We start from the raw sequence: 14,407 nt of genomic DNA on the forward strand, positions 1-14,407 counted from the left end.
GTTTAGACCAAAACCCTTCTTCCTATTTGTAGAAGAAGGTGCAGAGGGAACAATTAAAAAAAACTTCAATCATTTTACTACTTTGCAATTGAAACTGCTGGCATGCCACATTAGTTGTGTTGGAGCGCTGCAATTCACAGGGTGTCTGAGAAATTACATACATGCTTGATGGTAGCATTTTTGCACTACTCAGTGCTGACCCTCACCTCAAATGCACTGGAAGACACGCAGGGATACCCAAATTAAACCTTTATCGTCAGTAAATGCTTTGCAGTATTCAAGCTTTACAATTGTGTAAGTTTGTCATGGATTCATCCATTACAGCTACAAATCTTTCAACGTTTGAGAATTTGACAATACATTGTCCCAGTGCAACAAAAAGAAAAAAAACACAAAAATTCCACAGCAATGAGTGTGGGGCTAAGGAACCCAGTGCTAGGTTTAAACCTCAGACAACCTTCTTTTTGATATATACAACCAATTTAATGGTGAAGTGGAACAAAACTATTACTTGCAGCTTGGGTTGGTTGCCAGTTTAGAACATAGCAGTCCATCTTTCACTTAGCCCCACCAAGCAATGATCCTTCAACCCTAACCTCTAAACGCTGGGATAGCAACACACAGGCAGAGCACAGCAAGGACAGCAGCCATTAACACCCAGGACAGTGGAGGTATAGGGGGAGGGGGGAGAGAGAGACACACACACAAGCCGAATGCTGTTCTCTTCCAAATGTTGGCTACCTGTACCGCTCCTATTGTCTGACGAGATCTGTACAATTTTACGGGTATTTTTTAAAAATTTTTTATACAGTAAAGAAAAGGAAAGTACTGAGGGCTTCTGCTGAAGCTGGAGGTGACGGTCATTAGCTAGAAGATGCAGCGGGGTAGAAAAGCAGCAATGACAAATGACAGGGGTGGGGAAGGGGCAGGGGGAGGAGGTCAATATCGGGGAAACTCGACACCACCAGATCTCAGCTCGAGTCTACAACTAGTACTATGGAAAATTACAAGGTAAAAACTTGTTTTTTTTAAAAAAAGCAGAAAAAGCAGAAAATTAAATTCACATTCCACTAACAGCGTTGAGGTCAAAGGTTAGCAAACCTAAAGAAACTGCACAGCAAATATACATATTCTTGAAGGTTTTTAAAGAATAAATATTTTTTGTAATTAAACATTATGCAAACACGTGCCACGCTTGCTCTCGCTCAACCATGCATATGCGCTATATACAATTTGAAAAATACTGTGTCCTCCTTTTAAAAGTCATATACAAAGATATCCCCCAGAGCGCTGCCTTACAGTTAGCCAATCAACATTCACAAACAGGGAACCTACATACAATTAATGTCTGGCTGGAAAAGAGGAGCCAGGTCAAAACAGTTTCAGTTCAATTACTACACACAGAGAAAATGAATAAATGAAAGGAAACAGAAAATGGTTCAGCTCTCAGAATGTAGCTACATTACAGATTAAAGTTGGAGGGTTTTTAGTGTGTCATACCCTTCATCCACTTACAATACTGTTGTACATTTTGTGGTTTTATCTACTTTTTTATTACAATATAATTTACTTAAACTTTCCATTAACAAAAAGTAGGGTAGAACTCCAGCAGTATCTGCAAGGGCCAGTGCCGCCCACTTTATTTGCATCAGCACTCTGTTGCTAATGGGTTGACAGTTCATTGCAAGCTGAGCCTCAGTCCTCGATATACTCCCAAAGGTCTTTCTCGTAGCCTTCGTGCACATGTTGTAGCAACACCTTCCTCCGGCTCTCACAGTATCTGATGAAGAGAACAGAACAGCAAGTCTAAATAAAACCGAACAGATTAGCCAGCCATCTAAGACAAACGGTTAACATTTCAGGTGGAGGCCTCCATCAGCACTTCAATGCTAGGGGGAGAAACCCTATGTATCAGACTTCAAAAACATGCCCAAGAAAGCAGGGAGAGGTAAATGGATTGATCAAAAAAGCCTAAATCTATAAACAAAAACAGAATTACCTGGAAAAACCTAGCAGGTCTGGCAGCATCGGCGGAGAAGAAAAGAGTTGACGTTTCGAGTCCTCATGACCCTTCGACAGAACAGGGTCATGAGGACTCGAAACGTCAACTCTTTTCTTCTCCGCCGATGCTGCCAGACCTGCTGAGTTTTTCCAGGTAATTCTGTTTTTGTTTTGGATTTCCAGCATCCGCAGTTTTTTTGTTTTTATCCCTAAATCTATAAGTTACTTTGAGAAGGAAGTACTAATGGGTTTGAACAGCCCATTTAGAGATCTTAGAACACTGGAAAGAAATGCAGAGTACTGTAGATTACTCCAGATACAAAGATCAACAGAGGTTAAATATGCTGATTTTTGAAAGTTAAAATGGTCAGCAAGTATAAACTCATGCAACACAGGTCAAAAATGTGAATGTTTAGGCAACTAGCAGTAGTTATTCTTCTTCAAGACTTTACATTAAATAGGCCCAGTCAACCCAAGTGCAGGAAATCCCAGCATAAGATAACAAACAAGACTATGGGAAAGGTGTTAGCATAATTTGACAAACGATGCATATAGGAGCTTTAAGTCTATAGCAACCAGACACCAAAGGAAACATCAAACAGTTTAATGAATTAGGATTAACCCATGCTGAGATCTAAACTTTAACAGGCCCATTTCATAAATTGAAAGATCAAGGGTCATAAACTTAACCAACTTTTGCCCAGCAGTGCCACCTCGGCCATGTAGATAGCACACTTGGCAGACTCAGAAAGTTGTAGATTTCAGCCCCATTCCAGGACTTTTTGTGCATAATCTAGGTCAATACTCTAACATTGAGGGAGCCTTGTACTGTCAGAAACACCGTCTGCCTGATCAGCTAATACTAAGGATTCCATTGCCCGAGACTCTGAGTGTCCTGACAACATTCTTCCTCAACCACCACCACCAAAATCAGATTAACTGGTCAATCACTCACTGCTGTTTCTAGGATTATGTTGAGCATAAAATGGACACTATACTTGCTTTTGTAACAGTGGTTAAATCTCAGAGTATTTTGCTGTATCTGAAGCATTTTGAGATGTTTGAAAGGGTGCTATGAAAATGCAAGTCTTTCTTTTCACATGTGTGGGGCAAGTAACTATCTTAGTTACATATACTTTAACAGACCCACTCTCATTGTCTGACAGGTGCTATGGCTATCTAAAGAGGCAAATCCTTTCACATAAAATTATTGATGGCTTTGACTCTAGCGCCAAATGGCAAACTATTTTCGCTTATAAAATCACCAAATGTCAAGCTTACAACAGGCTGCTACAAACAACCCGAACAATGGAATAATCAAAAGGCAGTGCTTTAATCATCAGTCAACGATGGGATAGGTGGGCCTAGTAGTAGGACTGTATTGCTTCTGGCTAAAAGTAGCACACTTTGCAAGAAGTAGTGACCCCACGAAGGATAAGGGGGTCAGAAAAAGTTAGATTGCTCACATTTGATATGGTCTTTCAGGCACTTTCGCCTTATATTGACCAATCCAAATCATTGGAAAAAAACAATCATAAGGACAAGGTTTCTATTACAATGTTTGTAGTTGTGTGCTGGCACATTCATTTGAAAAGGCTGCATTAACAGCCTGTGTAGATTTCACCAGGACAGTTTAAAAAAAAAATCTGCTTCTCCCTCAAACAGAGATTGTGTTTCTGTGGAAGGGAGAAAGAGAAAGACGTCTGTCAGCATTAATTACTAAATTCATCTCATCCCACCTGTACTTGTCTTGTACTTTCTGTTTGATGTCCTGCAGAGAGTCCTGGGATATGTCCCTCTCCAGATAGCCAGACAGCACTTCTGTTGCATTCTCCAGATCTGCCTGATTGTTCTGGGAAGAGAAACACACTGCTTAGAACAGATTTGGATTTCGACACAAACATTATTACAGCAGGAAGCTACTCTGACTCAGCCGAGTGTTTGTGCTACCAGATTCCATGTTAATCTCCAGACCACTCTACAAATCAGCAAATGGGATATAAAATCTAACGCAGCACCTGAAACTCAGCCTCACTTAGAAGGATGACAGGCTAAATTTGGGTAGGACTATACAAGTGCAGTTGAAGTGGTAGAGAATCAAGAGTGAAGCAACGCCAGGCTGCTTTGCACTGCAGAGTTCAGTGGAATCTGTAAACACATAGCTCACCACAGGGCAGTGTTCTGGAATTACCATCACTAGAAAGGAAGGTGAAGTTGAGGGATTGTTATATTTCAGAGTAGAGATATCGTTCAATGATTGCACAGAAGATGGTTGCAGCCTATGGTCAGCATAGATAGGAGTGGAGCATCATACAGATTCTACTTACCTAAATGTTTCTGTTTATTTTCACGAGCAACACATGTTTGAATTTAACTAATAAGAAAAATTCTCCAATCAAAATCCTCAAGTAGCAGCAGTCACTGTTAAACGGAATTAATCCAGCAGGTCATACTCAGAGAATGGTCTGTCCTACACTGAGAAGACCAATTATAGGCTGGGTGATAAAACACTAAGGATGCTGGAAATCTGAAACAAAAACAGAAAATGCTGTCTAGCAGCATCTGTGGAGAGAGAAACAGAGTTAACATTTCAAGTCAGTATGACTCTTCTTCAGAAGACAATGTTAATTCTGTTTCTCTTTCCACAGATGCCGCTAGGCCTGCTGAGTTTTCCCAGCATTTTCTGTTTTTGTTGTCATAAATCAGGTGACCGCTTTGTGGAACACCTCCCTTCAGTCCACAAGCATGACCCCAAGTTTCCAGTCATTTTAATTTGCCACTTTGATTCTCACTTTGACCTCTCCATCTGCAGCTTCCTTCAATGTTCCAATGAAACTCAACACAAACTAGAGGAACAGCACCTCATCTTTTTATTAGGTACTTCACAGCGTTCAACAATTTCACTTGGTAACCCTCCACCTCCATTTTGTTTCCTTTATCTTTTGAGTTGCCGCTTTTTCTATGATTTTTCTCTTCTTTCTCCCTTTTTTAACTTTTAGGGCAGCAGTAGTTCATGATTCCGCCATTCACACCTCCTTGAGATATTTTTTTGTTAGTTTGTACCTTATCATCCCCTTCTCCCTTTTTTGTCAGTTAATCTCTCCTGCCTTCCACCTTATCATTGATCTTTTTTGTTCTTTTTTCCAACCTCCCCCCTATCGCTGTCTCTACTTGCTTAAAACTTATAATACATCTCTAACTTTTCCTAGCTCTGGTGAAACATCATCGACCTGAAAAGTTAACTGTTTTTCTCTCTCTACGAATGCTGTCTGAATGGCTGAGTGCTTCCAGCATTTTGTTTTAGTTTTGCATTTACCTGTGTTTGCCATGGTCCAGTGGGCAGCACACTCATCCCCGAATCAAAGGTTATGGGTTCAAGTCCATTCCAGTGACTTCTGCACAAAGCTCACACTTCAGAGCAGTAATGAATAATTGGACAAGATGTCAAACTGAAGCCCCGACTGTCCTCTCAAGTGGATATAAAAGATCCCAGGGCATCTTTTCAAAGAAGAGCAAGGGAATTTCCTTGATGTTCTGGCCAACACTTTCCACTCAATCAGCATTACTAAAAATCTAGTCATTAAAAGGCTATGCCTTTTTATTGACTATTTCTGATCTCGAAAAAACGACAGCAGTCTCCTCCTTAAATCACTATAACACAGTGCTTGCTCAATGGGAATTACAGGATTTTGATTTCATCACGATAAACTGATGGGAACACATCAGTCAGATTTGTAAGTAACTTGGAAAGGGAACTTTAATGTGCTGCTGCTCCGGTTCTTCTTGATGGCAGAGTTTGTGGGACTGCAACATAATGTTGGAAGTAACCTTGAAGCTGTAAGGCATGCTAGAGGTGATATATAAAGTACTGTGCTGCAGTGGTAGTGCTGAAAGGATTCGATACTGCCTATCTAATGTTTTCACCATAACATTAACGCTTGTTAAAATTAGACCCAACCATCCCCATGATGGAGACTCAATGCATTATAAGGTCACCTAGAATGCTGTTTATTATGTGAAGTTCCCACAGGCTCATTTACAGGCAAGAAGCAATACTTAGCAAATGGCAAAAACAATGGCCATTACCATGTAATGCCGCTCAACAGTGGTCCTATTTCCCCACCAGTATTCCTGTAAACTAGATGTTCTTGTCATAATTCTGGGACAAATTCGAGTGTGAAGATCAGAATCCAGTATAACCACCGGACAATTTTAACAGTTCCACCACAGACGACCATGCCTTCAGCTGTCAAGGCTCTGAGCTCTGGAGTTTCCTCCCTAAACCCCTCTAACACTCTTTCCTCCTTTAAGACATTTCTTAAAACCTACCTCCTTGAGCAAGATTTTGGTCATCTGTCTTATCACTTCCTTAGGTGGTTCAGCATTGTTTGATAATATTTCTGTGAAGCACCTTGGAATGCTAGATAAATGCAAGCTGCTATTGTTCAATGCAAAAATTCCAGGTTCATGGTCATGAAGTTCACTCAAAGACATTAGGATTAGGTGACCCTGATACATATCAATGCAACTGATAATTCTGTAAAAAATAAGCAAGCTGTCCCAGAGGACGAAGAACAGCTTACTTCTGCACCAACAAATCTGGTGCATGGGAAGCAGGGGCACATTTGGCCTCGTCTTTAGATTTACCGTCTGTAGGGATGCTGCTTAGCTTGGGACAGCAGATCCATCATCCACCCCTATCATTTTAAGAGGAATGTCTGAAGTAGTTGCAACATTCTCAGGTGACAGAACAGACATGGCAAGGAGGCAATCATGATAATCATTAATGGAAAAGGTTCACTCAACGTATTGAGGTTGAGGCATGGCAGAGGTATAATTTTTCAGTAAGAGGCTGCAGGAAATGCAAAACCTCAAGTGCCTGAAACTAAACTTGTGACCACAAATGGAAAGCCATTTTCCTGTCACATGGGAGCAGCATAAAAATCTGACTGGAGTCAATGATGGCAAAGATAAAAGAACAGTAGAGTGTTTGTGCACAAACTGTGTGTAAAGTGATGGTCGAGTAGTTGTGTAATAGGGTAATGCAATGTGCCTGGAGATGGCTAGGCATCCATCAGTTTCTTTGTTTCAATGGATGTGGAAACAAATGTGAATGAATGGAGTACTGAGCTCTAAGCAAAGGATCTGTTCGGCCATATTTTAGCTGTTACACACCTTGAATTTTAAAACGGCCAAGTTGACACTGAAAATCTTTTGGTGCCTTGAAACTACTATTTTTTTTCCAGAGGAACAATTAGTCAGTACTCCATTTGCATAAACAAACAATCTCACAGCTTCAAAGACAACAAATTGTATCCTTCAGCGGAAGGAGAGCCTACCTCAAAGATAATGGACTGGTTGTTCTTTCTGAGGTAGAAAGCAAAGACGTAAGTGTACATTAACGTGGCGCGGCACTGGCAGAGCACATCCACAGCTTTCTTCAGGAACTGCACCTCAATCCAAGACATATTGTGTTGCTGCATTTCCTCCATCTTCTGCTTGACCTGAGCATAGAGCTTGTGCTCAAACCTCAGGCTCTGCATGTGGTTCATGTAACGGTTGCAGTAAAATAGGTACCGCTGGAGTGCCGCTCGAGAACGCTGTCAAAGAAATACAAAAGGAAGAAACTGAAAATGGTGTCAGAAGATTACAAAACAGCAGCGATTTCACCATTTCAAATAGGCTAAAGATGCTCAAATGAGCCTGTACAGTTAGTGCAAATGTCTCCAGTTTAACAGAAGAGGTGAAGCTTCATCGACAGCATGGTTTGGATAAGAATGGTTGAGAGTGATACATTATGACGCAGTTATTTAGTTAGATTTCAATTTTTGCCTATTATTTCAACTGTGCAGCAAGATCAGTCTTTCAAGCAAACTGGTTTGTAATTTTGTGCTGCCCATAAATTTCTATTTATCACAGTTAGGCTTTCAACAGTAAAAATTTTTATTGTTGCAGCAACAATTAAAGGCAAAGCAATCAGTAAACTTGTGATCCCATCAGGTACCATCCAAAACTGTGACAACCGTTTTACTCTCATTCATACCCCAAATTAGAAATGTGAAGAGTAGTCATTCTTACTTCTGCTGAGGAGTCATTGATTTGGAATTGTTGAGGGTGTTTCTTTCAAAACTCAATGCATTCTGTTTGTAAGAGTGGGCTAGGTGCTGCAGCAAAGCATTTGGCCACCTTCATTAGAACATCAGGAATTTTAGTTAATAGTCACAAGGAAATTGGAAAAGCTCAAATGGCCAATCTGAAAATTAACCTAGTGCCTGATGGCAGGAGTTCAGTTAAAAATATTTAACTTGTCACAAGTTCATGTTTATGACGTGCACATGAACAAACACAGACCTTAGCTTTCTTAGCATTAAAATGAATGAGTCTGAAGCAAGATCTCTTGGAGAATTAAATGCTTTATTCATTTGTATTAAATAAAACTGCAGTTTGGTTCAGTTTCTAATACTGTCGTCCAAGTCAGAAAGCCGTGTTCAAATCTAAAACATACTTAAGTGGTAGGTTTAAAAGGATCCACTACAACTGCTTTGATGGCAAGAACGGGCAATAAATGCCTCAATGGCAAGGAGAGGCAATAAATGCTGAACTTTCCAGTGACACCCATATCCCTAGGATTAATTTTTAAAAAATTTAAACTGAATGGTAAATAGCCAGAGGTGCCAGTGGATGAAATGCTTGCCCGACAAAAAAAAAAATGCTATGGCACTTTTTGTAGAGTTGACAGCCCTCAGGTGTCCTTGCCAGCATTTCTCCCACAACTTACGCAATCCAAAACAGAGCAAGTGGTAATCTGCTATCTGTGGCATAAAGTTACGCACATATTGGCTGCTTTGTTTGCCTACACAACACTAACTGAACTTCCAAAAGTAATCATTGGACAGTTTGCACATTCTGAAGCAAGTGCAACACTCAAATGACAATGGGAAATCCTTGATGGGCAACACAACATGTAGTTTACAAGGTCCGCTGATCTGCTCACAGCCCCCTCAGCTGCTTCATGCTGACCTCAGCAAACCTCAGAATTGCTATGAGCACTCAAGTATACATCAAAATGTATCTTGGGCATAGTCTTCAACATAACTTTTCAGAAACCAAAGAAATACCAGCACAAGTGTATCCAGACCATTATGACCATGCTGGCCCCTCCATTGGAAGCATCTAATATTATTCAGAAGGATCTAGAAGACAGTCTTAAACACAGCTCAAAGCTAGAAGGATTAAGATTCAACAAGAAACACCCACAACTACACAGCCTATGGTTCTGTAAGCTTGTCCACACCCCCAATGCTCCTTTTACCTCCTGAGCATCCCTTGCAGCCTTTGCGTCATCTTCATTGTAACGATTGCAGTTATACCTAAAAACAGAGAGGGGCAAACTTAGTTTAATTTCAGCTTTAATGCCAGAGAAAAAAAATAACAGAACATGCATAAAATATTATCTTCAAATGTTGTCCTTTGCTTTCTATGCCAGTTCAGAACTTTCTCTGACGAAGCTGCACAAACAGGTTGAAATGTTACTAAACCGACCTGCTGACTACTTGAACTCGTTGATTCATTTCTTCCCCATATCTATTGTGCAGACTAAGAGGTTCATTCTCCTACTGCATATTCCCTAATTAGTCAAGAACTCCTTACAATAACTTTCAGCCTATCCCTCTTCCAATGATTTGGAGTAGGAATGTCAACTCAGGGAATGACAGTTTTGACCTGAAATTGTGTTCATGTACTAAAACCAGGACACAACACCCCTTCTACAGCAGAGACCTTCAGTCAAGTATCTTGCCTGGATTCAAACTCAGGTCACTAAAGTACAATATTCCAAATCATGTAACCTAGTCCTGAAGATAATTCAAACATTGGGTAATGCTAAACCTCTCCCTTGCACAAGAATGGAGTGACCGAAAGACTAACCAGGCAGATCCATGTGGCTCCCACGGACCAAGGCAGACCCAACAGAATTCTGCTTTACAATTCTGATTGCGACAAACCATGTGATTGCATCCACCATCCTTCTCAATGGTAACATGGCATTTCGGGCATTCCTGTTGAAACAGTAAAGGCATTGTTAATGAAGAGTAAAGATCCAACTACATATAAGTAACAGATACCCACACTTAAGTTCTAATATGGTATTGCTCAATGCTAATCAACTACCTACCAAGCCCAATGAATTAGCAAGCCATATCGGGAAATCAATCCTAGGGTTAAGGATAGTGAACAGAGATTAGATGCACTCAAGTAATGTTCCAGGTAATATTTTACTTTAAGAACCCTTTGGACCTTATGGTTCATTAGCAAACTTAACTTGCTGGGGCAGATATGGCATGTCTTTTCTAGAATACTACTGTCAGTGTACTCAATCTGGTTTGGGATGGATTGCAACTGACTGGTGTCCCTCAAATCTCCCAAAGTGATGAAATGAGTATTTTAATGACACGTTAATAAAGACATGTGAGTCTTAGCCAACAGCATGTGTAAAGGACACCGTCTGCACCAATAGCCACAGTAATGACATAAAGCCAGAAAAAAAACAAGGAACAGTAGCTCAGTTTAATTCTTTTTGGAAACTGCAACAGATGTGGTAGCACAAGGACTTTGAGAAAGTTGTTAACAAGATGTCATGCAAGAGGTTAATTGAGAAGATTAAAGGGCATGGAACAGGAGGAAAAGTAGCAGACTGGATTAAGTCATTGTCAAGAGGAAGCAGACTGAGTTAAGGTGTTGCTCAGAGTGGTTGCCAGTGGGTGTCCTGCAGGAGCTTGCCATGGGATTCTGTCTAATCACTATGTATATCAATGATTTGAATGTGGGGCTAGAATTTGCAGACAATAATGAAAACAGGAGTCAAAAGTAATTCTGAAGACCAAAAGGAGCTGCAAGGGGGATATGATAACATGGTGGAATGGAAAAAAAAATGTGGTTTATTAGATCCATTGTCAGTAAATATGAGGTGATACATTTTGATTAGAAAGTTTTAAGTAGCAAATGGTGAGACACTAGAAAATGTGGAAGTGGAGGGATCTGGAAGTTCAGGTCTATACATGGCATTAAAAGCAGCACCTCAAGTGGATAGGTCATTAAAAAAAGTGATGGAGTAATGTTTGTTTTAAGCAAGAGGAGCAGGATCGAAAATATACTAACCTACATAAAAATTCAAAAAGGCTACAATTGGAATGTTAATTATGTTAAGATACACTGGTGAACGGCATTGTTTAATTAAGTATTTGGAGCACATATAAACAGGGGATGGCTTGGCCTAAATAGCCAAGTGGTTATGGTACTGGGTTTGTAACCCCAAGATCAAGGGTTCAAATCTCACAATGGCAAACTATAAAACAATTTTTGGCTTGGCCTAAATAGCCAAGTGGTTATGGTACTGGGTTTGTAACCCCCAGATCAAGAGTTCAAATCTCACAATGGCAAACTATGAAACAATGTAACTTCATCTGAAACAGATGGAAACAGGTTTACTCAAAAGAGTATCAAGAGTTCAAATCCCAATGGCAAACTATGAAACAGATGGAAACGGGTTTGTACTCAAAAGAGTTACACAGTGCCCCAGATAAGTAACTTCAGTGGTTTGGAAAGTGCATTTCCCTTTAAAACTTGGCCTAAATAGCCAAGTGGTTATGGTACTGGGTTTGTAACCCTAAGATCAAGAGTTCAAATCTCACAATGGCAAACTATGAAACAATGTAACTTCATCTGAAACAGATGGAAATGGGTTTGTACTCAAGAGAGTTATAAACAGGGGATAGTTGAGACACTGGGTGCGAGGGAATGAAGCTATTAGACTGAACAAAGTCAATAGACTATATCAAGAAAGAAAGGCCCTGCTTCACCAACCAGCTTGGTTCCTGTTAACATGGAACACTGCTTTAGAATGCAGACTATAGGGAGGATATTGAAGTAACAGCAAGCAGAAGGCACAGATTCACAAATGTATTTCCTCATGAGGCAGCATAAGATTCAAAAAACTGGAGCTGTTTTCATTAGAAGAAAGGAAATAAAGGAGTAATTTGATAAGTGTTTAACAATATGATGCAATGGTGATAGAACAGAAGTAGAAACAGAGAGTCTCCAGTGACTGAGTGTTCCAGGAAAAGGGACACACATACAAGATTAAATGCAAGAGATTATGGCAAGAGAAGCAACTCTTTCAAGAAGTTGAGAGACTGGAATGCAATAAGAAGCATTAGAGACTGAAGCAGAGACCTTGCCAACATTTATGAATATGTTAGATTGATGGTTAAAGTAAAAGTGGAATGAAGGATATGAGAACAAAGTCGGCATGGTGGTTAATATTACTGTTGATGTGAAAAACACAGACTGGTTGGACAGAATCATCTGTTCCCATATTGTAAGTTCTAATTAATTAGAAACTAAGTGATTATTGACTTCCCACAGCAACAATGGTGCTCGTTGAGTGCTGCTCATGTCCAACTACAGCAAAATAAAATGCATCAAGCTACTGCTGTGTAATGCTATCCCTTACTGTGGAAATGAAAACTTGTCTTAATAGTAAATGGTTTATGTTGGTGCTTTACTCTTAAGTTACACCACTTAAGTAGGGAGTCTTGGAAAACAGTTTTAAATAGAGCACCCATAACCTCAGTACATCCCTCTCCCATATTCTGTTAACCTTTGCTCCTGCCATTTTTAAAAGCTCTCTCATTTGCAGGCACGTGGAAACCCAACAGCAAATTATTGGGCCCATGGAAACAGGTGTTTCTATTGCTGTTTAATCTACGGCGGTTTCTGGCCTTTACCCTATGCAATGCTGCCCCTCCCATCAGAAGTTACAGGAACGTGGGTGCTGGATGTGGAGCGTTTGGGACACTCTCAACTGCCTCCTCCCAACCACATATGCAAAAAATAGCCCACCAATCTCACACATAAATAATGGTCTTTGGATCGGATGGAAGAAAATTGTACAGAAAGAACACAGGAAGCGCAGAGATGGAGACAGTGTGCCTTTCGTCCTTAGCTGTACACACAAGGCTACTTTTATTGTTCACTATTTTGTAATATTTTGTCTAGTTAACTTCATCCTAAAGACAGATGCGAACATCGTTCAAAAGCAGCGAGAGATCACACGAGAAATTTCTATGGAAGGGATACAAAATAATTGCAAAGCCAGAAGCCCGAAAACAAAAATTGATGGAAGTACTTCCAAAATGCAGTTTGTGACAATGACAATCTCTTAGGGATGAACACAGTAGCAAGTAATAAGAGAAAGCTTCTCTGTAATTCTTCACAAATGTTCTGGTGCATCAGTCATCCAACCGTACAAGGTGCTGCTTAAAGTCCCTGGAGGTCGCTGGTCTACCTTAGTGTTTGCTGCAATCCAATTGGAGGTTTCACTGTCATCATCGCACTTTTTAATCCACTTCTTCAACCACTACAAGAAGAAGAAGCCATTACTGGCAATTTCTGCAATTATTGGCTACAGCTGAGGCAGCTCATCTACATACACAACAAATGCAATAATTTTGGAAATGTTTGGGCTAATATGGAGATCAGTACATCACAAAACATTGGCATTCGGTACACACTTTGTCTGAGGCATTTATTACACTTCCATAGACCAGTCTTTGCTCTCCCTGCGTCATCCTGCCCATGAAAGTGACTTGATCCCTAGACTCTGCCAGTGTTATGAAATCTTTAGTTACTGTAGCATCCCAGGGTGATTTTCCATCCATAAAGGAATCTCTGGGCTCTATGTGACACTTGTTGAACTCAGCCCACGGGAACTCAAGACTTCAGCTGCGCCACCTGTAACTTAATGTGGCTTATCCTGCTCGCTCTATTATCATGGCAATTTCCTACTTCTACTGAGAAACAAGATGTCTCATAGATTGTCCAGTCAATTTTTAGTGGATATTAGCTCGTCTATTCTCCCTTTGCTGCCTACACAGGTACATCCAATTATTTTCGTAAATAAAAACAGAAAATATTGGAAATAGTCAACAGATCTGGCAGAACAGTTATTGATAATTATCTCGCCATGGATGCTGCCAGGTTATTTCTGCTCCATCATTTTCTCTTTTATTTCAGATTTCCAGTAACTGCAGTATTTTGATTTTGTACTTTGAATTTATTGATGGGAGTACATCTTGACCTTCATTGCAAGGGGATTTGAGTACAGGAGTAAAGAGGTCTTGCTGCAATTGTATAGAGCCTTGGTAAGACTGCACCTGGAGTGTTGTGTACAGTTTTGGTCTCCCTATCTAAGAAAGGATATACTTGCCATGGAGGTTCACCAGACTAATCCCTGGGTTGGCAGGTTTGTCCTATGAGGAGAAATTTAGGAAACTGGGCCTGTATTCTCCAGAGTTTCGAAGAACGAGAGATGATCTCATTGAAACTTAAAAATTCTTAGAGGGCATGA

General features: G+C 40.2%; 1 protein-coding gene across 4 annotated transcripts in view; it reads right to left on the reverse strand.

The window, feature by feature from the left end:
* Window positions 1-234: 234 nt before the first annotated feature.
* LOC121271986 (E3 ubiquitin-protein ligase ARIH1) overlaps window positions 235-14,407 on the reverse strand; it is a 53,424-nt gene continuing 39,251 nt past the window's right edge. For all 4 annotated transcript variants that reach the window (XM_041178263.1, XM_041178264.1, XM_041178265.1 and 1 more), the window contains 6 exons: window positions 13,346-13,417; window positions 9,928-10,058; window positions 9,314-9,371; window positions 7,341-7,601; window positions 3,741-3,853; window positions 235-1,780 (listed from right to left, as the gene is read on the reverse strand). In XM_041178263.1, the coding sequence (XP_041034197.1) occupies window positions 1,696-1,780; window positions 3,741-3,853; window positions 7,341-7,601; window positions 9,314-9,371; window positions 9,928-10,058; window positions 13,346-13,417 (720 nt within the window). In that variant the 3' untranslated portion in view covers window positions 235-1,695. The remainder of the gene's footprint in view (window positions 1,781-3,740; window positions 3,854-7,340; window positions 7,602-9,313; window positions 9,372-9,927; window positions 10,059-13,345; window positions 13,418-14,407) is intronic.

The sequence above is a fragment of the Carcharodon carcharias genome, chromosome 32 (genome assembly GCF_017639515.1).
Source record: "Carcharodon carcharias isolate sCarCar2 chromosome 32, sCarCar2.pri, whole genome shotgun sequence".
Lineage (NCBI taxonomy): Eukaryota > Metazoa > Chordata > Chondrichthyes > Lamniformes > Lamnidae > Carcharodon > Carcharodon carcharias.